Source organism: Frieseomelitta varia, unplaced genomic scaffold (assembly GCF_011392965.1).
Source record: "Frieseomelitta varia isolate USP_RPSP 00005682 unplaced genomic scaffold, Fvar_1.2 scaffold_309, whole genome shotgun sequence".
In the NCBI taxonomy this organism is placed as follows: domain Eukaryota; kingdom Metazoa; phylum Arthropoda; class Insecta; order Hymenoptera; family Apidae; genus Frieseomelitta; species Frieseomelitta varia.
In genome coordinates, this window is record NW_025110045.1 from 77,479 (window position 1) to 102,394 (window position 24,916).

The 24,916-nt window shown below is 37.1% G+C and overlaps 1 protein-coding gene across 1 annotated transcript in view; it reads right to left on the bottom strand.

The window, feature by feature from the left end:
- LOC122529807 (dynein axonemal heavy chain 2) overlaps nucleotides 1-24,916 on the bottom strand; it is a 61,799-nt gene that overhangs the window by 1,244 nt on the left and 35,639 nt on the right. Inside the window, exons 30-61 of the mRNA XM_043656257.1 lie at nucleotides 23,899-24,190; nucleotides 23,711-23,802; nucleotides 22,551-22,754; nucleotides 22,274-22,479; nucleotides 22,002-22,187; nucleotides 21,367-21,586; nucleotides 21,121-21,287; nucleotides 20,549-20,769; nucleotides 20,303-20,412; nucleotides 20,121-20,236; nucleotides 19,922-20,022; nucleotides 19,270-19,448; nucleotides 18,464-18,763; nucleotides 18,008-18,295; nucleotides 16,788-16,978; nucleotides 16,260-16,435; nucleotides 15,166-15,317; nucleotides 13,707-13,871; nucleotides 13,430-13,596; nucleotides 11,947-12,118; nucleotides 10,664-10,876; nucleotides 9,817-10,032; nucleotides 9,502-9,652; nucleotides 8,500-8,649; nucleotides 8,189-8,321; nucleotides 6,828-7,172; nucleotides 5,331-5,603; nucleotides 4,444-4,788; nucleotides 3,149-3,283; nucleotides 2,809-3,085; nucleotides 1,866-2,273; nucleotides 569-1,087 (exon numbers count right to left, since the gene is read on the bottom strand). Coding sequence (XP_043512192.1) covers nucleotides 569-1,087; nucleotides 1,866-2,273; nucleotides 2,809-3,085; nucleotides 3,149-3,283; nucleotides 4,444-4,788; nucleotides 5,331-5,603; nucleotides 6,828-7,172; nucleotides 8,189-8,321; nucleotides 8,500-8,649; nucleotides 9,502-9,652; nucleotides 9,817-10,032; nucleotides 10,664-10,876; nucleotides 11,947-12,118; nucleotides 13,430-13,596; nucleotides 13,707-13,871; nucleotides 15,166-15,317; nucleotides 16,260-16,435; nucleotides 16,788-16,978; nucleotides 18,008-18,295; nucleotides 18,464-18,763; nucleotides 19,270-19,448; nucleotides 19,922-20,022; nucleotides 20,121-20,236; nucleotides 20,303-20,412; nucleotides 20,549-20,769; nucleotides 21,121-21,287; nucleotides 21,367-21,586; nucleotides 22,002-22,187; nucleotides 22,274-22,479; nucleotides 22,551-22,754; nucleotides 23,711-23,802; nucleotides 23,899-24,190 — 6,870 coding nt within the window. The remainder of the gene's footprint in view (nucleotides 1-568; nucleotides 1,088-1,865; nucleotides 2,274-2,808; nucleotides 3,086-3,148; nucleotides 3,284-4,443; nucleotides 4,789-5,330; nucleotides 5,604-6,827; nucleotides 7,173-8,188; nucleotides 8,322-8,499; nucleotides 8,650-9,501; nucleotides 9,653-9,816; nucleotides 10,033-10,663; nucleotides 10,877-11,946; nucleotides 12,119-13,429; nucleotides 13,597-13,706; nucleotides 13,872-15,165; nucleotides 15,318-16,259; nucleotides 16,436-16,787; nucleotides 16,979-18,007; nucleotides 18,296-18,463; nucleotides 18,764-19,269; nucleotides 19,449-19,921; nucleotides 20,023-20,120; nucleotides 20,237-20,302; nucleotides 20,413-20,548; nucleotides 20,770-21,120; nucleotides 21,288-21,366; nucleotides 21,587-22,001; nucleotides 22,188-22,273; nucleotides 22,480-22,550; nucleotides 22,755-23,710; nucleotides 23,803-23,898; nucleotides 24,191-24,916) is intronic.

The following is a 24,916-nucleotide window of genomic DNA, read 5'->3' on the forward strand; positions in this document are numbered from 1 at the left end:
CAATTTATCGAAATACACTTTTTTCCTTTATTTTTTTTTCAGCAAAAGCTCCAAAAAGTGTCATTTTGTTGAAATTTAATAATACTTCGTCGATGAACACGTAGGTGACGTTTTAAAAAATATATTCCAGAAAGTGTTATTTCATTAAGATTTAAATAACTCTTTGTCAATAGACATACAAGTGAGGTTTTTATATTTACACGTTTACAATATTCATATTTATATACGTTACAAACGTACGTATATCCATCGATAGGTTGCCGATTTTTATTGAAATTTGTATCTACAAATACACGAATATCCACGTTCTACTCTTAATTTTTTTTAAAAATAATGAAGGAATAAAATTAATTTCATATCTTAGAATACAAACAGAAAGTTCAAAGTAAGAATTTGAACAGCAAAACATTAGGTCTTTCAACGTTACCTACTCGACATCTCACTCGAGTCTGTCGTATTCATTTCATCGATGAAGCGTTGAACGTAAAACTCAGCGCGTACTTTAACACCGACGTAATTTAAAGCCAGTTAAACTTAAGACGCGGTGTAGTATTTAATATGAAGTTACCACCGGCGGTTCGATTATGGCCGACTCGTCGATCGTAAAAACGGTGAATTCCCAGGACAGGGAATCGATAGAGACGCCCCAGAGCCTGGCAGACGTCTGTAATACGGCGGTAAGGAAGCCAGTTGGGAACGTGTACGCGGCCAGCCAGAACAGCAACGGCGGATGAGTAGTTTGAGCCCATTCACTGAAGTGTTCCACCCTGCTGACTAAATCCCTCGTCCAGGCGCCCAACAGCTTCAACGACGGATACGCTGTCAGCCAAATCGAGGGGACTCGACCTTCGTATACGCAGTTGAAGATCTCCTCAAGATCCGGCGACATCAACACCAAACCTTGGATCGCCAGTTGAAGATCTTTTAAACTGCCACGAGTCTTTTTCAGGAGAACGTTGTAACGTTGTATTTCCTGGAGCAACACCACGTCCAATGGTGTTTTCTTCGGGCCTATCAATTTCTCAGCTGTCTCGTAATCGATGTCGTTTGGTATTCGCGAGAGCACGTCCGTGATTAACTGAGTGACCTGATACGGATTTATTATTGTGGAACTTTATTAATCTAACTAACTATGATCAACTAATAACTAATTATAGTGACTGTATAGTAACTGAAATAACTAACTTAACTAACTATATATAAAATTAAATATAAATTGGTAATTTATATTGCAAGAAATTTTGAGGCGCTTAATTTTATTTTGTACAATATAAAATCTATCAGCATCAATATGTGCTTTAATAGTACTTTCGTTCTGCTCGTGCGCGGCTCATCGATAATACTAGGTCGTGATACGAAATGTCGGATTTTTAATACAAAAATTTATGTTGAGTATTTTGAGAACATTAATCATTTATTACTTTAATCAAAATAGGCACCACGACCATTCGTCCAGTGAAATTCTAACGAGAAAATACTTTTCGGAGAAGTTTTGCTTTTCGACAAACTTCCGTGAATTACATTTTCTGACACAGGACTGATTCCACACTTCTGAAAAGGTAAAAGTCTGGTGAATAGGACTGTTAAAGGAGAATTTCGTAAGTTAACTCTGAAAGTTTTTCTAGAGAAAAGAGTACGAATTCAACATGTTGAAGGAAGCTCGTTTGAGAAGAGAAATAAAATTCAAAATTGAAAAGCATCTTTTCTGAATTCAGAAATATCAAGCAACTTTTAATCAAAGAATAGCTCGAACGTATGAACGGAAACCAACGCTCAAATGTTGAATGAGGACAAATCCGACATTTCATGTGACCTAATATCAATGAACCTTTAAACGAAATGTTCTGCTGCAACGTTTGACGAACCTTCTCCTCTTTAGTAATTTCTTCCTCGGTAACAGCCTGAACCTGAAGTCCCATCAGCGTTTCGAACATATTCCTCGTTTCCATGATTAAACAGGTGATGTCCGCGTTCGGGTGTTGACCGAACGCTTCCGGTTTGTCAATGGACGGCAGAACCACGACGAAATCGTGATAGGACGCCAACGAACCATCTCTCGGTATGAAATAGGTCGGTAGCGATGATAAACGATAATAGGGGACAGTCAGGGCCTCTTCGGTGAAATATTGTTGTACGTATGTCATTAACAAACGGCGGTCCCAGTCGTCGGTCACGTGACCACCATAACAGACACCTGCTATGAGGTATTTCAGTGATTCCCACGGGGTCACTGGATACTCGTCAAGATACACTTGTAAAAGATTCTCCGATACCTGAATTTAAAGCAAAAAGAAACATCACAGTGCAGTGAATATTCTCCTTCACATTTCAGATCTATGAAAATAAATATTCAATTCCAGGCAAAAGGGCCAAAAGTCGATGTTTCGGTTGTGAAATTCTTAATGGCAGATTGTATATTTCTACGAGGGAATTGAATTTTTATTTCATTATTACAATGCAATTGAGAATTTCAATTTAGTCGCGTTACTTTTGTTTCGTAATTGATTAAATTGCATCTTTCTTCTCTTTTCTGCTCCAACATGTTTCCGCGAGTTGGAGAAGCATAATAAGAAAAATACAGAACGCTACTCTACGAGAATTAGCGTTCCACGGTTGGTTTAATTTTCACAACACATTCAATACGAAATTGGCGATTTAATGAACGAAATATCGCGAAATATTCCGAGAAATGAAAACGCTCGTAGCTAAGGAGTTGAACCAACGACGCGGCCTCTGGTAACATTGTTACTAGGGGGGTATTTCAATCTTGTCGATGGCATCCAATTGTGGATCGGTCGGCGAAATTACCACAAAGTCCGAGTCGTTGAAGCTGTAGATGACGTTCCAGCCCAATTGCTGGAACTTTTTACGCTCGAGGAGAATCGCGTGGAAGAACACGAGGGCGAACAGTAGCTTCTTGTATTTGGACTTTGCTTGGCACAGTTCGAACTGGGTCTCGGTTATCAAGCTGTAAAGTCGTTTCATGTTTGCCTTCAAACCTTTCGGCGGTTCGGTGGTCATCTTTATGCCCGCCTGTAGGATCGATATGGGAAACTGGGGAGTCGGGCTCGAGCTAAGCCACAATCTGCAATCGGTCGGTGGCCCCTTTCATTATCGACTCACGTGACGCTTACGATCAAACGCGAACCTGAATTGCGGGTGTATGGTTTTACTGGCCGCCAACGTTTCCACGATCTTGTCCAATTTCGGCATCCAACTGAGCGACAAGTGGCAATTCGCGAGGAACACCCAAGCACCTTCTTTCGCACCTACCTCTATCATTCTGGAAATTAATTTTCAACGAGCCTCTTTTTTATTCGTATTCGACGCATTGCGTTTAGATTTAGCGAAGCTTTATTTAGGATTCTTCGCATTAAAAATCTTTGTTATTTTTGAGATACAGTTGATCTGACAATTGAAAGTCTTTACTTTGAGCTCTCATTATTAATAAAGAGGTATTTATAAAATTAGAGACGACGATTAGACTTTTTAATATTTTTCATGGCTATCTTTAAGTGATGTCGTGAATTTTAGTTTCGATTTTATTTACGACGAAGTTTATAATTGAACCACAGTAACGATGAAAAATTGTCGATAAATCAGACTGAATTTGTACAATAATCAATTTGGTTTCAATTCAAAGTGTGAAGTCTCTTATAGTCGTTAGTTCGTTCTTTTTTTTTTGAAGACGATTTTACATCATGTAGCGAGTAAGAAAGTGAGAATACTTCTTCTCGAAAATTATAAAAATTCAAATGTTCCTGAAAACAATAAAAAAATTTTTCATAACTAGTTCCACTACGATCAGACAGAAATCTTCTCTTTAAAACATTCTGTACGATTTTCTCTCATCATTTTATCGGATATTAAACATTTTGATTATGTGACAAAAATTCAAGAAATCCTAAAATTTCGTCGTTTAATTCTAATGTTTAAAGTTCGATAAAATGGCGAAAGAAAGTGATACAGCAAGTTCTAAAAGTTGTCATTTTTCAAAATGACGGTGAGTCACGAAGAAAATTTTTCAATGTTTTTGAAGATGTTTGAAGTTTTTTTGCAATTTCTCAGAAGTACCCTTTTTCATTCATTACACGATGTAAAATCATTTCCGAAAAAAAAAAGAAAACGTACTGAGGATTGTCAAAGTGGAAGTTTTAAAACGATATCAAACGGATTGTTATGTGATTTTACAAATTTATCACAGTTTATCGACAATTTCTTATCGATTATTGGTTCAGTCATACTCTTCGCTATATAGATAATTATGGAATTACTAGTAATTAAGGACTAATAGACGTTGTGGACGAAAATTGATAAAAAAATTGAAAACGTTAAATGCTAACATTGTCATTTTTATAAAATCATTAATCGTCATTGATCTACACACAGGATGACAGGTGATTTCAACGTCCAAAGTCCTGGTATCTTTTATTAAAAACTGACCTAGTGGCAATGGGCGCTTGCCCCTGACCCAGAGATAGGGTCATAAAGTGGTTGGTCATTTCCTGGCTGTCGACTAATTGCATCAGGGTGCTCGTAGGATCCACGCCGGGCGAGAGGACGAATATCAGAGGAGTTTGTGCCACGGAATCATCGAGCACTGCCTTTAGGTCGAGTACCGGTGGCTCGACAAATCTTTGACCGAGATTCAACACGATGAAACTGGCGATACAGAAGGAAATCCTGTCAGGACGACAGCTACGTATCAGCAGCATCTTTTGAAACACGTTCAAATTCGTTTCCCACTCCGCTATTAGGGGTGCGTTCTCTGGCTCCGTGTTGACGTACCTAAATTTGTAACATTGTAACATTGTAGATATCGTTGTTTCTTTATTTCATAAAAATAACGTAGGAGCAGCTGAAATTTATTGCGCGTCGAGTTTATGAAATTAAGCTCGGACACGCAAATAACTTGCAGGCGTTGCATGATGCTGCGCACAATACGTATAAAATAATATATTAAAATATTAAGAGAGAGAGAGAGAGAGAGAGAGAGAGAGAGAAAGAGAGAGAGAAACGAATGTGCATATTAAGAGAAAATGTTGAGTGAAAAAGGAACAGAATAAGCAATATGAAATCATGTAGGATTGAATAAACAGTGAGTAATAGAAGCTTAGTTTAATTAAGTTCAGTTTCAAATATATATTAAGTTAAATATATATATATATATTTTTTTTTTGGCGTCATACTCAGTCTTGATCATCTAGCTTCCAAATCCTGCCATAATAAACTGTGGAATTATACTTGAAAATATAATTATGAATTACACGAATTCCCAGCTTGATTTTTTATTAATAAAATTTTGGTGTCACGATTTATAGAAAACATACCAATTATTCCAATCTCGTGGGAATTGCTCGAAAGAAGCAACGAGCCCGTGAAATCCAGCGAGCTTATCCAGCTCCGTGATATTATCCCAAGTTTCATCGGGTAACCAGGCAACCGGTTTATCTGGCTGATTTTCCCTATCCAAAACGATCCCGCCGCGAAGTAAGAAAGCGTACTCGCTGTGAATCACTTTTTCTTGGGCGTCCAGGATTTTCATGCACATGTTAAAGGAAAAGAGCAGCTTGTGGTGTTCGAAGAGGCCTCGACATGTATTCCTTTTTAACGATATAACACACCGTAAAAAGAATATAACGTGTCACAAAATACCAGGTCAATTCTAGACATCAAAACGATGAAATGAGTTCATGTACAAATGTACGTATCGAAGTTTTTTTTTTTTTTTTTTAGGTAATTTAAATTTAAATTTCAAGCAATCTTGTTTTAAGCTGAAAATAAACTGTGAAAATGTTCTTCATCTTTATATTTTATATTTGTCGGAAATACAGTGTGACACGACAGCCAAAATCCATTATTTATATTCTATGCTGTTTATTTGAGTTCGTGGATTTTGCTTTTAAATTTGGATTTGAATTTCAAGCAGTTTTTGTTTTAAGTTAATGAATCTTTTTTTTTATACTACATACGTAATTCGTCATTCTGATCTAGTAACCGAAATCTATTCTTTCTAGTTTGTGGATCTTACTACAGAATCAAATTAAATTATTTGTGATATGAGAAATAAGCTATAAACGACATTTTTGTATTTGGATTTTATACTAAGACTATAATCGACCTCACAAATATTTATCATACTGTGAAGAGCATTACTGCATCGATAAAAATGAAAAATTGTTGATAATTTAAAGTGATATAACTTCATAAGGAAGCGTCATATAACGATATGTTTGGTTTCATTTTAAAATGTGAAACCTGTACTTTTACAATCGTGAGTTTGTTCTTAGCCGGTGGTAAAGTAAGGATATTTTTTTCTTGAAAATTGTAAAAATTTGAACAGTGTGCAGAAACATTCAAAAAATTTTTTCGTAATTAAATCTATCATCGTTTGGAAAATTTCCCTTTTTCCAACAACTCCTTTCAACAAATCTCGTTGTATGATTTTTTTCATTTTTTTCCAGATCATTTTACTGAACTTGGAATATTAGGGTCGTCAGATGACGAGATGTTAGGATTTTTTGAATTTTTGTCATTTAATCCTAATTCAAAGTTCAATAAAATGATAAAAAAGAATCGTAGAACGAATTTTAAGAGAACGTTGCAAAGAAAATATTCTAATCTTCAAGACCATAGTAGATTTAGTCGATATAAAAAAAATTGTTAATACTTTTATACTCACTCTTCCATTCATCACATAATGCCCAAGTAAATCGTTTTTTGAACGGTTTTTTTTTTTTTTTTTACAAAGTTATATCAATTTAAATTATCGACAATTTTTCAGTCGCGCTCTTCACTGTATTTTACAACATCTTGTACTCACGTACTTGTAGAACGCGTAAGTGTGGTACTCGTTCAAATTCTCGATCCTTTCGAAGAGCTTTGTACTTCTGCTGCTCTTCTCGATCGACAGCATAAACAAGGTGATGTATGCGTCCAGCGCGAATTGGTACATCGGATCGATAAAGCTCATGTCGTTCAGCACGAAGAAGAGGATCGCGGCACGGTGTGCACACGGCCTGTATTCCTCTCGGGCGAGATCTATCTCCTTCTCCGTTTGTTCAGAGACTATTAATGATTCCTCGATAGAGATCGACGTCGTCTTCGACGATTGCAGCGTGCTCAGTAAATCCAGATCGTCCAGCAAAGTGTCTCCGGCTACATTCAGTAGGCTGTATGAAATCATCAGACGCATAAACATCATACGCCTGCTCAATTTTCTGCCTGAGTTGCGAAATCTGTTTCGTCTACTTTTCGATAAATACATTGTACAAATTGCTGATAAGTATGAGTTTTTATACAAAGATCACAGGGGAAAGAAAAACGTAACAATTTATTGGTCGGTATCGATTATTGAGAATTTTTTCATCGACCATGGGGTTAAATATGTATTTTGTACTTTATTGAACGTTCGAAAAATGTCGAGCGTTGTAATTATCAGGTTGATGTCGAGGCTGCTAATTATCATGCAAAAGTAGTTAAAATTCAATCACGACGTAATATTGCGTTATATGCGATATTACGAGGATTACGAAGGATAAAATTATTACAATTCGATTTATCTATCTCCTTGGACACTTGCGAACAGTATTATATGCAAAGATTGATAAAATATTCATACGCAAATTTATATTTAAAATTATTTTTAAAATCGTCCGTATAGATTTTAATATAGGTTTCCTCTGCATACTTCTAAATATTTCTGAACACTTTTAAATGGTAAGATTAAAGATCGATACTAGAATAAAATTTCAACTCATTAATATAGATTTTGATGAAGTTTCTTCTTCGGTACTTTTAACTATCTCTGGATATTTTAAAACGGTATCCTACATTCACGTGCAAAGATTGTCACTAGAATATAATCTTAGGTCATAAATATAAATTTGAATATAGATTTTTTCGTTTGCCTTTATATACTTTATATACTCTATGTATCTCTGGATACTTTTTTCTAAACGGTGTCATATATCCACATGCAAAGATTGACAGTAGAATGTAATTTTAAATCCAGTTTGAAAATCAGTATAGATTTCAATACCAAGTCTCAAGATTTGTTTCTTCAGCACGACCCCTGAACCTCGGAACATCCGCGGGGTTAACTCTCGCGTTATGTGCGCTTTATCTCCGGTCGTGTTATTATCATGTTACAGAGGAAAAAGATCGGAGGAAGCAAAGGATATCTTACTAGAGTATTTTGTCCTCGAGTTCTTTGAGAGTTCGTTTATTGGACGCGATCGTGAAGACCAGATTGTCCTTCTGTTCTTCGAGCTGCGGCTTCTCTTTTCTGACCACGATTCCCAAGAGCTGGTCTTCCAGTCCTGCGCACAGGATAATAAGGTTCCCGAGTTTGTGTCCCTCCTTGTACGCCTCTTTCTCTCTAACGTCCTCTCGATCCTAGCCCGACTCTCTTTCACCTCTCCCGCTCACAGCGGCCATCCCTTTCGCTCTCTATCGTCCACCCTTTTCCCACCGACGCACGATAAGACAATTAGTTACCCTGTTCCTTAATGGCGAAGTTGCATAACGTCGTTTTAGTGGATATCTCCGGGGCGTAATGGGGGTTCGCGAGTTTCGTCGTGATGAACAGCCGGAACTTGTCGTGGTAGCTGATCATCTTTTCGTTGAACTTGATCATCAGCTGGTTCTCTACGCAATCAAAGAACACGTACTGTAGCTGGAGACTGATAATACCGCGGGGAATGGAAAGTTCACGCGTTTCGATCACTGGAATATGATTAGGGTGGCAACGACGTTTAGTCACCTTTTTCAACTCTCTCTGATTTTTTTTTTTTTTTTTTTTTAGAATGTAATACGTAGTAATTTTTGATGATTAAATGCTAACATTCTAACTATAATAATATGGAAATTGTTATTAATGAACTTTGGGCAGTTGTACACTTTTGTGAACGTAATTAAAAGAATAGAGTATAAATAGGCAGACAGATTGTTCAGAGAGTAAACCATATAAATTAAAAATCTTAGATATTAAGTAACAAATATCTATGTGTTTAAATTATAATTTATAATGTGTTACAGTATAAACATTTAATTATATGAATAATTTATTATATTAATATATTACATTATATATTTAATATATTATGTATTTGTCTATATTAATATAAAATTCAATATTTAATACATATTATATATTAAATTAGAGAGAGAGAGAGAGAAATATTATATTAATGTAGATAAATAATTAAATACGAGAATTTTTAAATTAACATTTTAAATTTAATATTTATTTTACTCTCTAAATCTCTGAATATTAGGATGCTAGAATATTGGAATTAGTGCTTTTGATGTCTTACATATTTTTACAGTTTACGTGTATTTTGTACTTTTAAATCTCTTGTAATGACATGCAAGAAAAAAAAAATGGCAATAGCTTTATATTTGTATTTAGTATACAGCTTTAATCAATGTTACAAATAATTTTATATCAATTTATCTAAATCGTAATTCAATAATTAGTTTCTTAATAACTGTACGTACCAATTTTTACTAAAGCTCGTTCAAGAATGGGATTCAGTATTGGATCGATCACTTCACCGATATTTTCTAGTAGAACTGGTTTACCATATTGGATCGCGTTTTCTAATACTCTGACGAAGTCTGGTTGACCAAAATCGATCACTTTTAAGTTCTGAAATTAAGTTGAAAGATTTAAGAGACAGATGCTTTCTTTTGAGTAAGATTCTTTGCCAATTCAACGTGCAATTAAGATTCCTTTATATTATTTCTTATTCGTATAACTGAGGTTATATATTTATGTTACATATTATTTCTTTGTCAGATTAGATTGCATACGTCTTTGGCTTTCATATTTTTGATCCATTTCACTGCTTGGCATTGAGGATCGATTACTAGTGGCCATCTGGTCCCTCTGGTCACGATGATACCGTTTTCAGTACTGAAATCGTCGGATGGCAATCCCTGCATGTTCCAGTCCCTGATGACCGCAGGGTCAGCTAGAAATTCTTTTACGTCCAGCTGGGGTGACGTTGGAATTTCTTTTTCTTGCACCTTTGAATTTGTTGTAGGTACCATTGAAAATTAAGGATTTCGATTTCTTATCGTTTCGTAGAGAAATTTGCACAATCTGATGTAAATAAACGAACAGAGAATGAGAATTTAAACAAAGTCGTCGTGATTGTACATCAACTATTCCAATTTAATCTACATCATATATACTTTTCGTGTTATCTCCCAAAACGATGTAACTCTGCCTTTATTTAGATTAAAAATGGGATAATCTAGATTTACCTAGATTAAAATTGTCTATTTAGATTTATCTAGATTAAAATTGTCTATTGTCCAAAATTATTCTCCTAGAATTAAAAATGTCAATTAGAACTTTGTTAAATTTCTACTACCATAAATTTTTAGCTACTTTTCCAAAAAATGGTCATAGACTCAGAAGAATAATGTAAATGGACAATGTAAAGCACTGCTATCAGTAGAAGAACAAAGACACATCTTGAATTAACTTATCGTTAGTAAAAAAAAAAAAAAAAAAATACGAGCTATGAAAAGTTATGCTGACCACATCATGAAATCATCTGTAATTGAATTTAAACGAACGAGAAAGTTTGGCAACACTCGCGAATTACGACAATTGTCATCGGCAAAAAAGGATCGAATCTCGTTAATTCACCTCCTTCATCCAGATGCTTATCAGCTCCTCTCTATAATTGGATACGAACGGGCCCAAATAGGACACAAAGGCGGTGGATATTAGGCAATCACCTGGCAGCCAGTCGAAGAACTCGCCGAGCGAACCGACCGTGTTCTCCCATCGAATTCGCTCGTCTGAGAGGCCGTCGACCAGCATCGCGGCCCGCTCCAGTTTCAGCTTCAATAGTTCCGCCTGAAAACACGCGGAACTGAAAGTAGAATCGAGTCAGCATAGTTGAAATTTAGTCGCTGGCTCGTTCGCGAAATAAGACCACCAGATCGGGTGAATCGTTCGCGTACACCTTATCGATTCGGCTTGTAACGCCGAACTTCTGGCTGGGGGTAGATTCATGAGATTATTTCGCCGGTGAATATATTTAGAGTGGAAATTTTATGCAGGTAGAATTGAATTATGAAACCGAATTAAAAATATGGAATACAACGGATGAAGCTTTAATCTTGACAGTCGAGGAAAGGACAAAAGTACCATGATGAGTTTGAAAGAAATAGATGAAATTATGACAAATGGAAGCTCAATTGATGCTTACAAAATATTATAAACTAACTAACTTCAGTATAAAAATATTAAGTGATTCTGAAAGTAGTAAATTAAATTGTTACAGAACAAAAAAAGTTAAATTGCTACAGAAGAAGGAAGCTTAATTAGTCGAGTGCTTAATTAACTTTAGTATAAAAATATTAGGCGATTCTGAAAGTAATAAATCAAATTGTTACGAAAGGAAAAAGTTAAATTGCTACAGAGGAAGGAAGCTTGATTAATCGAGTGCTTAACTAACTTTAATATAAAAATATTAACTAAATTACAAGTTCACCACTTAACATTCAATCGTAATAGAACCAGAAAATCACACACAAAGCATCAGATCCAAAGTAAATAACGAAGATTAAAACAAATACACGTTTCACTCGGCAGCAGAGCCGGAAGTTACACGCCACAAGCTATCAAAAAAGATTCCAAACCGCGAAAGAGCGGCAAATATATAAGACAAACATCCGAGACCATTTCGCGCGAGGACGGGAAAGTAATTTGAAAATTCGCGCTGGATGCAGTCCCCGTGCAAATACGGCAACGCTGATGATATCCTCCAGTCTTTAAATAGCGAGCAAACGAAACTTTCCACCAAAGAGTAAATTTGTGCAAATAGAAGTATATGGGACGTGGCCGGGGTCACTAAGCGTTCGTGTAGTTTCATTTCGAACCAGGCGGCGGTTCAAATCGAGAAAGATCATTCCGTCACTCACCAGCTTAATTAATTCTTCTTTCTCTTTCATCTTTGCGTCGTACATTTCTTGAAGCTTCTGCAGCCTCTCTTGCAATCTCTGTAGCTGTTGCAACGCCTCCTCCAGCGCTCGCTCCTTCTCTTTGAGTGATTTCAACGCGGTCTGTAATTTTTCCCTCTTCGGCGCAACGATTCTGCGATTTCAATGGCGAAGTCTTACGATTAGCCCTCTTCCCGCTAAATTTCTTTCACTTGCCTCCGAGAATAGAGGAAGAAACCCTCCAAGTTTCTTTGCGATTGCGTACCGCCGAACTCAAAATTAAGAAAATAAATGGCTAGATCTTGGCCTGATTCAAAACATTGGACGTAGAAACTAATTCAATACCTTCTTTTTTTTTATGGAAATTTTATTTACTATTCAGCTTTTGAGATTATTTTGGTAAGAAATTGTTTACTAGGTCATTCTTTATTGTAGAGTAAAAATTTTCATGTCTTTTAAATATGTTTCTAAACGCATTGAAAAATTTTTAACTGTAGATGAAAAAGAATATATATGGGACGTAGCCGGGAATATATTGTTTCTTTAATAATTTACATCATGCGTTACAAATGTGACGATTTGTATTTTGTACTTTCAATACAAAGGCATTGAACTAATTTCTATACTTAATATAGTAAATTTTTGAAATTTGCTCTTCTGTTATTTTTAATCTTTCTGTAAGTGTGTACTACAAAAATCAAAGTTGAAAAATAAAAAGATAGAGCTTAGTAGCAGAAAATTGGTTCAGACTATATTAAATTTTAGAAAATTATTTCTCTATAAAAAAAAAAGAAAATTTCCCTTAATATTTTCAGCTATAGTCACACTATATTGTTGCTCTATTCTTATTTGAGATGTAGATATATATAGCATAACTCAACTAATAATGATAAAAAATTGTCGATAATTTAAACTGTTATAATTATATAATTATAAAAATATAATTACATAAAAGAAATTTAACCATCCACTTGATTTTATTTTATAGCATAGAACTTCTACTGTTTCTTTCTTCGAAAATTGTAAAAATTCAAACATTTGCAACAATATTGAAAAATTGCTTTCGTGATCCATCATTTTGAAAAATGAAATCTCCTCTTTGCAACGAGCCCTAAGAATTTTCTATGCCATAGTTTTTCAATATTTTTCTTTTAGAATATTTTTGAAATCCTAACATTTCAAAAAATTTCAAGAAATCGTTGGAAAGACGAGATTTCAATCTCCAACGCTCTAATAATCTAGTCACGAAAAGTTTTTATTGTTTTTAGAGACGTTTGAATTTTTGCAACTTTCGAGATCTTTCCCATCCGCTGATGTAAAATCACCCTTAGAAAAAACGAACTCACAACTATCAAAGTAGAGACTTCGCTTATTTCAAACTGAGACCGCGTGAATTATCTTTTTCTTCACAAAGTTTTTACAAAGTTCAAATTATCCAGACTAATTTTGTCTCTAAGGAACGGACCTGTAAAGCTTCCCGTACTGTTCCATAGCGATGACCCATATACAGAGCGACTTGGCCGCCACAGACACCATGCCCACTTTCTCCGGCTCGAATTCCGGGTGCGACGTGTACTTGCCGATCTGTCTAAGTGTCCTGTCAGAGATGTTGTCCTTGTCGAAGTCTCGCAGCTGAAAAATTCATCACGCCCACGGACAACATGAAATATCCGGTGGAAATTTTGGTTGAAAACAGAGAGCAGAGGAGAATACCAAGTTCTCGGATCGCTCTTTTCACCTACCGTGTTCAGGAAGTTCACGTCGGCGAGTTGACGCTTCGACTCCGCCCAAGTCGGCTCCGAGGTTTTCAGGATCATCACCGCCTCCATTACCATCTCGACTCTTGGCGGCGGATGCGTGAACGATCGTATCTCCGCGATATCCTTTTTGCTCAGCGCGTCCAGGGCCTGGCGATACGGATAACAATTGATAGGGCGAGATAGGGCGAGCCAGTTTCGTACCCGATAAATTCCACCATACATATGGATGAACGCGATTCCGGAGGGAGATTTTCTACGTACTCGTGATAACGGATTCGGAACGGGGACGATCGACGATTTTTTCTTGCTACGGTAGCTCATGAAATTGTTCGAACGTTTATATAAACTGTGTTTACGAATATATTATGCACACTGCCGGTCAAAGGTTCCCGGAAGTTTTCCGGGAGGCTTTTTGTTCTCGATAATCAGCGTCTGTCGTTTAAATGTAAATTTGTATAATAAATTAATAATAATAATAATAATTTTAAGTCGCGTAATGTAAATTTATATTAAATTCAAAGTCATTTAGATGGAAATTTATATTGAAATTTAAAAATAATCGTAGATTTTTCAGTCGCGTGTGTATTTTATAACACGATTATTAATTAATAATGTTGCATTTAGTTCTTTCAGTTTCGAAATAATGCGATACTTGCCGTGGGACTTGCGTCGAATTTTTTATTATTATTATTACAACGAAATGAAAATTGATAAAATTTCAAAACGAATATGGAAATGTACAGAAATATTTATACGAGTATACACAGTACAATATCGCAAATCTGTACCGCCAAATATTTGAATAATTAATTACTCGTATACCAATAAACAGTATTTTACAAAATCATCGTCTGACTCCAATCACGCGTTCTAACTACGACGTAAACTAACTTTTTATTACCATTGCTATATTTTTAAAAATCCCACTTCTAATCTATTTCGGGCTCAGCTCTCTACCTCTTCATCTAATTAATTACAAGAATATTTTATCCGGGTTACAATGAATGATCGATCGAAACGAAAAAAGCGAACGCTCCCTGGTCGCGACCATATTTCCTCCTGGATTTTTCTTAACAAAGCAGTCCGCGAAACGAATTTATGTAACAAGTCCGGTGTTACTGTCGTCCATAAAACGTACCGGCGAACTTTGGCCAGAAACTTTTTCGGACGGCGGTGCATAAAACGCGAAGTTGAAGGAACCGAGCGGGTCGTCGAGCACGAGACGGAGGGAAGTCGAAACGGGTCGGCTGCAAATAATAAAGACGTATGTACACACACCGGGCTTCGAATTCCCCACCGTTTTATCGGATATTCGAGCCGGGGCAACGTTCTCGATTCACGGCGAAGTGGCGCGCCGCTTGATCACCCAAACGAATCGCAAACGAACTGGAACGATATTACGAACCGGAGACGATGGAAGAATTAATGTTAGGAAACGTACCTTCATCGCCTCGTTCAGAGCCGGTTCAACAGTTGCGAGATCAGCTCGGGCGATTTCTTCGAGCTTCTTGCACTCCTTTTGTTCCTCCGCGATCCGCTGCGATCGCGCCGCCACTGTCCTTTGCGTCTCATCCGCGTCGCGTCTTTGATTCACTGTGAAGTATACCGTATAAAATTAGCGTGGAGAGTAATTTTACAGTTTTAGGTACGTTCCAGGTATTTGTTTCTAATTTTCGGACCACGTGGAATTCTTTTTTTTCGAGCGAAAGAAACATTGAGAATTAAACGTAAATGAGAAAGATTGTATTATGTTTGTAGGAATGTGGGATATATGAGAGTCACAGAAATTTAATGGAACTAGCAATTTCATACAGGGAAATTCTTTTAGAACTTACGCGCTATTTATAAACATGTCGTTTTGAAACAATAAAAATAAAAACGTTTATTTTTGGCAGTTGTCCACAATTTATTTACAGTTATAAATTTATAAATAATTAATTTATCATTTGTATATGCTGATATTATATATTATAAACTTGTAACTTAATACATATGTACATTAGAGTAAATTTCTATTTCAATTACGTATAAATGCGTATAATTACGTGTAATTCGCACAAGGTGTTCAATTACGTATCGAATATCATAGCTTTCTAATTGTATAATAATTTAGTTTGGATTTCCACTTGTTACAAAAATCAATCCCACGTGGATCTTTGAAAAGACATTGAAACATCGAACACACACATTCTGATGTAATAATTATAAGACAATGTATTGCCTATCAAACGAATATTATCTGCAACTTCGACATTATAATTTATTATCGAACAATTAATGTCCCAAAGCTTCGCCTCTGTGTTACAAAATAATTTATAAGAAAATTAACACAAAAAGAGACAACAACTAAGGCGATTAATTTAATTGTATTTAAAAATTCATTTCCATCTCAATCTCTTCTGCCATTCTATTAATATCAATTTTACCACTTTATAGAAGAGGGATAAGTCACGGATAAGTTACTACGTGGGTCAAGTTCGCTCGAATCGATCTAATTGCACTTAATGACACCAGCGTTGAGAGGATGACACGTACCTATCGTTACCAGAAACTCTTCGCATTCCCTGGTAGATTTATGAACCTGCTGCTGTGTGACTTCCAGCTCCGCAGCCATTTCGTTCACTTTAACGCGGGTGTCGTCGATCTTCGAGAGACCGTTGCGAAGTTTGTTCGCCTGGCTCGCCAAATCCTCTCTCTTCTCCGCCAGCATTCTGAAAGCGGCGGACCAACCAACTGACGTATCGTTTACCTTGTCTTAGAACTGTTTGCAAGTTTCATATGATCATCTTTGAAAACCGCGTCTTCTTTAAAACAAAAGATAGAAGTGAAAATATTTCGAGTAATAAAATCTATAGAACGTTTTTTCTTTTTTTTTTTTTTTGAAAGATATCTTCGATGCAACGACGAGAAGAATATCTGCGTCTAATTGTGAAATGAATATCCCGAAGACTTCACACAACCGGGGGAGCAAATTGCAGGTTGCCTCGCAAGAAGGTTCGTGAATTTTTCAAAGAAAGTCCCTTGTTAAAGGGATTTTCGTTGGCTCCTTTAGCGGATACTCACGTTTTATATCCGGCAACCAGTTCGAGGAAGTTCACTGGTGTCACGTAATTGTAGCGCTTCATCTCCGCGGCCATCCTGTTGGAAAACTGTGACACAGTCTCATGGATCAGAGAGAAGGTCGCCGCAATTCCATCTCGCATTCGGTCCTGAAGCGGTGGCAAAGGAAACGCTGTCGCCGACTGTCGGGGCTCCTACGTAGCATTTCGTTCTTTCGAAATTTCACCGCTGAATTTTCACTCAAATACTCGAGAATAATTGTGCAGATCATTTTCGAAACGCATGAATAAGGACGGAAATTATTAATAGAAATAAAGAACAAGAGAGATTTGGGATTTTCGTGTGTAGACGAAAGATACGCGGTTGAGGTAAATTTCAAAATATCCGCCATTTTCATCCGCGTTAAGAAATAATTTTTAGGACAGATTATCAAGCAAACGAACTGAAAAAACAAATAGCAAGAGAGGTATGATGGATTCTTTCGAGGAAGAATTCGAAAATACCTACTACTTTTATATATACAAATAACTTTCTAATTTAAAGAAGGTAGAAATTAAAAATTAAAATGACTAACTGAAAATAACAATAGGAATAAAAAAATAACGAAAGAAATCTGAGATTTCCGTGTGTTAGCGTAAATTTGCACGACACTTTGAAAATGACTAAACAACTTTTAGAAAAGACCGCCAATGAAATAGCAAGAGTCTGAGAATCTTGTCATCGTCATATGTTATATGATTTTAAGAAAAATTTAAAGAAAAATCAAGAATACGCTTGAAAATAGTCGCACGAATAATTTTCCGAAATATTCTGACTCGAAGGAGGCAGGCGAACTGAAACGAAAGATAAAAATAAAGAGCAAAGGAAACTGCCGATGTCGCCGATAGTGCAAAAGGCGGAAGATTCGAAGGATACGCGGTCGAGGCAAATTTGAAAATATTAAGCGCCTGGTTGCCGGAAACGCTCGGACGATTGCATTCCGGGAGGAAGCTCGCCAGACGCGAGGGGGCGGGGAGGTCGAGAGCGAGCCGCTGAGAGGAAAATAATCGGATTCCACGAAATAGAGAGGACGTGGGATGCGGTTCCAGAGGTCTCTCTCTCTCTCTCTCTCTCTCTTCGTCCCTGTAAAGAGAACGGGGTGTCCCGGTTCCGGGAGAAATCGGAATCAAATGGAATCGATCGGCCGGAAAGGGGCGGTGTAGAAGACGCAGCCGAAGACCAACCGCTTTATTTTCGCCGGTGATAGTGAGCGTCAGATTGAGATTCATGAGGAACTTGTTGCCAACTTCGAGGAGAGCTTCCCTCGGCCATTCCAAGAACCAATCGATGGTCGTGCAGTTGATCAGGCTCGGGTACTGGCGTAATCTGTTCCTGAACGCGTCGCCGATCGGGCTCATGCACACCACCAAGTGCATATTGGCACGCGCCCGCTCGATCAACAGCGAGTAGATCGCCTCTGTCGTTGGTATTCGTCCAATGCGCGCCGCTTCCTTCGTCAGTTTCTTTTTAATCTGTGTGTGCATGGGGACAGGGCAGAATTTATGTATGCACAAGCATACTTTCGATACGTTTTACATTTTCAATCGTGAGAGCTCCCGCTACTGGGAAATGTGCCGCTAGTGGATGTTGCTATTTGAATTGGATGGAATTTGGAAGCGGTGGAGAGGGTGGAGACGTACCTCTTCCAATTCGTCGCTCTTGTAGAGATTCACCACCTCCCCCGTGCTGAGCATGCTGTTCACTATTTCGAGAAATTGCTCCTCGACCACTTGCGTGTCGTTGAAGAGGAACGTGGTCGGTTTGTCGTTCACGCCTGTTTTCGTATACAGGATCTTCAGATCTTCGCGGAACTCGCCTAGCTTGTAATGCTTCGTCACAGTGATCTGGAAGGTTGTCAGCTCGCACATGTAGCTCGCGATTCGGGACAAAGATTGCCTCCCACTTCCGCCGATTCCTATCAGCAGCATGTTACCACGAGGCTGTTGGAGGAATATTCGACGTTATCTTCTATTTTGTGAATTTTGTTGTTGACTGTCAAAGGAAGTCTTGATAAACTATAGATTAATTAGCAAATCTCGTTTCTCTTCATGCGTTGTTATACAGAGTGGTGGAAATCAAATAAGTTTAGTAGGTCATTCTTAAATTTTCGTTCGCTTGCTTTTCCCTTATTTTAAACAATAAATTTTTTAATTGGACGCAAAAATGTAATTTTTTTTCATTCTTCTTTCATTCGTATAGATTAAAGGATTTTTCAATTGGAACGTATTCTTTGAAATAAATGAAAAAGCGAATGACCTTTCTTATTCTTATTCAGAATAACCTATCAAATACACTGCGTGTGAAATTATTCGATTTCCTCCTTAGACTTATTATACCGTGTATAATAATGATTAATAAATAAAATTGAATGGATAGTATAAGCTCCAAATAAATTCGAATCCATTCAATAAATATCAATGATAATAATTAAGTCGAAGGTACTAACCTGTGAAATCACGCGAACTATACGACAGATGTGCTCAATCGCGTCACGGAAAAGAATTAAATTCATACGAACGACACCGGTAAAAGCGTTATACTCGTCCATTTGATTCTCTATGTAAGTCCTTACGGCAGCGAGGTTCGTGAGGTCCTCGTATACGTCCCAAGCGTTCATGAAACTACCTGCGAGTGTCGTGGATTAGATTCGAATAAACTGACTCAGGTTTAGCGCGAGTTAGACCTGGATTACGCGGAGCTAGGGTTAAATGGTGGGCTGGATTCCTTCTTTTCAACCCATTAAGGGACAACATTCTGCTGTTGACGCGACATTTCATTTGCAACAATTTGTTTGTTTTCGATGAAATTCTATTTCTTAATTTGGTTGTGAAATACAGATTCGCTTCTTGTATGTTATATTTTGTAAAATTTACATTTTTATACGCAACATTTCATCTGCAATAATTTGTTTTCAATCAAATTTGCATTCTACTTCTTAATTTGATTCGCTTTATATATATATCTCGACTTTCTTTAGATTTTACAATTTCACGAAATTTGAAGAAAAGAACACATTTGCAATTATTGTAACAAAACAACTGTTCGTTACACTGTCGATTCATAATTACCAAACTTAATACTTGTCGATTCATACTTACCAAATAAGGGACACCGTTTCTCAGGACAGACATTATGAAAGGTCAGTTCAAAGTGTTTCCCAAGTTGTTCGCCAATTTGATCTACAAACCATTCCCTGTCCCTGTGAAACGAATTTCGCGTTTTTGAACGCGTCACGTTTCCCAACGGATCCGTTTTTTCTTTTTTCTCTTCTTTTTTTTTTTTGTCAGATTCGCTTACTTTTCGTCGACCAATCGATCGGAGAAGACTCTGAACACTTCGTGCACCCATAGACGAAGGAAGGTTTGCCTGGAAAATTGGTAGTCCTTGTGACTTCGTAGCAGACCTTGGAAAACCTGTTTGGTAAAAATATTGGAGATTGAGTCACCGAGAAAATATAGGTTCCATAGAAACGCCCCTACCTTCGATATGTCCCTTAGATTGAACAGATAGTGCATTTTCGCTGGCGTAGGCAGCATCTTGTTGATCACTTTGTTGTACAAATCGATGCTGGCAAGCGTTATTTCGTTGGCTGGTTGAAAAAAGAACAAACAAATTCTTATTTAATCCTCTTATTTAGAATGTTCTTGTTATTTTCAAATGTTTCAGAAAATTGTACAATTTCTGACGTTTTATTTTCTAAATGTATTCCAATATGTTGTACTAACATATCCCCTTCACTTCGGCGTGGAAGTTACCAAAATGTTGATCCAACATCGATCCGTATATCCTGATGATTTGCTTCTCTACGGGGAACGTCATATTAATTACGTTGAACTTCGTCAGTAAACGATTTGTAATGACGTTTCGGCCACCTCCCGGGGGACCCATGGCCGCCAGTAATTGCAATTTCTGTATAAACTTCTGCGTCTGCTTCTCCCGATCGTACCTTGACGCATTCGTCAAACAAGAAATATAATACGCGCGAAATATCATTAACAGACTGTGCGTGGATGTTTATGAACGAGAGATGGGTGGAGATTTGGAAAATAGTCTACTTTGATCCCTTGCAGTCGTTAAATACTTAAATAAATAATAATAAAATATTCCACATTTAAATTTAAATTGTTATAATTTTATTTAAACCTGCCTTTTAAAGCATAAAATTTAATGAATCAATGTTGATCAATACAGCTTCGCTGTCTGAAATCGACACACATACCAAAATTCCAATAAATATATCCAGAAACTATAATGCATAAACATCCATGATAGATTTATAAAACGACTGAAATAACACCAGAAACCATATCCTATCCATTGTCGAATCAATTCCAATGGCGGCTGCGATCCGTATGTCTCTTTCATAGGCATATTGAAGTCGTCCATGAACGCGATCAGGATTTTGCCGCCTGCGGGGATGTACACACCCTTGGTGCGTTTCTCGAGCCTACTCTCGATCATGTCCTAAAACAAACCTCGTCAACTTGCCCCGATGCAAATGTTTCGTTTGCATTCCTCAACGAGTAGGAAGTGTCGAGCTCACTTGTACATTCTTCGAGGTGGTCAGCGCGGACATGTTCAGGGTCAACACGCTGTACTTCTCCTTGTCTAGAGAGTTTAGCACCGATTGGAGCACCGACGTCTTTCCTGTGCCTACTGGACCCAGTAAAAGGACTGGGAATCTGTTATTTAGTAACGAGCTCACGATGTACTCGTAACGGACTGTGTCTACGGTTGGCACGACTATCTTGTAGAAAGGTGTCCTGTTGTTTAATTATTTTCTATTTATTTCATTTCAGTCCAACTGTTGCATTAGATGCCGAGTTTAATTTCTTTTTTTTTTTTAGAAAAATAAGAGACAGTAGTAGAAACAGAAATTTATACTATCTATGTTGGAGAGTCTTAGGATTGTTATTATACTTGCTTCAAGAGTTGGAAGATTCAATCTATTATTCAATTTACATTAAATTATTTGATTATTAAATATCATTAAATATTTAATTCACCTTAAATTATTTAATTATTTTAACTTCACATTATTAAAAAATTTAAAACTATTTATTAACATTTTATATTGAGGTTTAGCTTTAAATGCTGAATTTTTGGAAAAAAAAAAAAACAGAAAATATCTCGAGACTCTCGGTCAAAATCAATAAAATAGAGATTGTTTAAAGATACTTTGGCGGGATCTTCCATACTGGTGGCAGTCGTTCTTCCCAGGAAACGAACGATCGTATTCGAGAGTCCACGAAGTATTCGTACACAGTGTCTCGTATCGGAAACGTGCCCTCTATCTCTCGTATGAAATTGTCCATCTTGTATCTGCTCTCTTCGTTGACCGACGCGCAAATAGACCATATCAAACTAACGAAGAATGGTAAACTATAAAACCGAATCCAAAGATCCAGAAATGTTTTTCGGACATGCTAGATATTTTCTTTGACTTATACCAGAAGAAGAACCATATTCGGCAAATATTGGCGAACATGTCTACATCGCCCGTGAACTGAACCCCATTCTCAGGAGTGGCAAGCACTTCCAGAAGCTTGCACAGCGATTGAACGGCGTTTAATTCGGGAACTGGGACGAGATCCTCGCATTTTCGTCGTTTGAATTCCAAGGTGGCGTCCACGTGCGCGTTGAACAATTTTCTCATCTGTATTATTTCGATAATGTAATATCAATTTCGCGTCTCCGTATCGAAGATTGTAGCAAGCTCGCGCGTACTTCCTCTACGAATTCTGGCTTTCCTTGGACCTTCTGCAGCCAGCTTCGTAGGTAAGGCCTCCAACCAAGGTCTTTGTAATCGTTGTACACCATCCCCGCCCGCGAAACTGTCGCCGGAGAGGCGGCAGCGAGATCTTGGACCTCGAACAGCAGCAACACTTGCTTCGGCATGGTAATTCGATCGTTATTTATGAGAGTCAAAACCTATGAGAGGAAATTACACATCGATATCTTGAGCGAAATTCTGGACAACAGATTTTTACGCATTTCAAAGAGATTTTCACATAATAAAATTCCACGGAATGCACGTGATATGAGAAAACACCTCAAGTATCCAAACTGTGCTTTCTATAACATTTAATGTATGAAATTCTATTTTCTACCAAATTTCTATTTCTTTAATTATATTTTCGAAATTATGAATAATATTATGAAAATATTAGTGAGCTTATTAAATATTAAAAAGAAATCAGAAGAGAGAATAGATCTCTAAACCTGGAAATTCTGCCTGAAAATAAACATTTAGTGAAACGGACTGTAGATTTAAAATTTACGAATCTTTGAATGCAGCGTATTTAGAAATAGGAGATTAAGATTTCAAGAACGAGTTCTATGCATCGAATTAATTAAATGTTCAATGCTTGTAACTAAGAAAAATTAATCTTATATAAAAAAAAACTGCTTTTTATATCGATCAAATGTTTCTTATTCTTATAATTCCTTTTTTTTTTTTAGAACATACTGTTGTTCCAGAAAATATTCGTACACTCAATGAAAAGTGAACTAATTCTCTTCTTTGCGAAGGAAAATTAAGATTTCGTTCCTTTCAAAGTCGTTTCTACGAAATTTAAAAAAAGAACGGGACGAGTGAAGAAATTTTGCAAACAAAAACTCGTCTTTGCGGACACTGAAAGATTTTTTTTCTCATAATTAAATCCACCACGATATTGAAATCTCCCTTTAGAACCTGCCGTACGATTTTTTCCCTGCAAAGTTACAACCGTTTAAAGTGTCGACGATTTCTTGCCGAGTTTACGTGTACGAATGCTTCTCAGGGAGATTGCAAGTCGTCCATTAAAGAATAAATAACCAAAAGGGATATCATCCGTGCAAGTCCCCGGAATTTCCTGGGGAAAAGTCGAGCTTTCCCGAAAGCGTACCTTGTTGTCGTCCATTACGCTGTTCATGTTCTCGATCCAGTCAACGTCCACTGGCCCGTCAAAGAGGATCCACTTCGTGTCAGGGCTATCGTCTGTCAAAAGTAACGAGAATCTGTCGACTTTGTCCAGTTCGCCGCGACTTATATAAAGCTTGGCCGAAAAATATTGACGAGACACGGTGTTCTCACCGGAACAGGTTTTTCGCATGATCGACGATATCACGCCGTCGTGCCATTCGCCAGTGGCAAGATTGTACTCGCCGTAAAGTTCGGCGAGGCTCAACGCCTTCGGATTAATAGGATAGACGTGAACCGCGGTGTATCCCGGTTTCTTGTCGTTCTTCATGCTCGTCATCGTCTGCTGCAACACAGTCCATGTAACCGTCTTCGCTGTGTTCGACTCGCCCACTATCATCGTCGAGTGCCTCGAATTCATCGTCTCGTACAGTTCGATAACTTTCGTCAGTATCAGGGGAATAGGCTGTAAACAATGTTAGCTGAGTAAACTGGCGCACTTGCCGGAAGTTCACGCAGCCTCCCTATACCCGTCCGCCCTCCCCTAGATTGCAACGTTAATGGCGTCTGAAGGCGATCGACTGAAATTCGGATCGAATTGAAATTCCAATTGATTTTGGCTTGCTTCGACAGTCCAATTAAAGGTCTATCGAATCTTTGGCGCGAAATGCATGAGCCTCGTGGTTGGCGAGTGAGTTGACTAATTTTTTCTCGACGCTAGAACTACGACGAAGGTGTAAAATCTCCGAGATATTAAATCTCTCTGAGATATTAAAGTGAAAAAAAAAAGATAGGAGCACGATAGAAGCTTCTATTTATACATTTCACGAAAAATCGTTTAAATTTTTAGACATATACATACGTTTCTAAATTTTTTAAAGTGTACCGTATCTGTAAAATGTCTAACGAAATTTCTAAATTGGTCATTTTGACCATTTTGCTAGTTTTAATCTACATTTCTTTCAACAGTAAATTAATGGTAAGGAATGATTGACATTATATACCTATGATGTAAAAATTGAGTCTCATATTTTATTAATATATAAAACAAAATACACGTAAATTAAATGGATAAGTAGAACAAATTCCTAGTACTTGCTGTTTCTAGAAAATTGCTTTTTCTCACCAGAATAATAATTTATATATTAATTTTCGCATTGATAATTTATTTCAGAAGCTAACGTGGACGTAC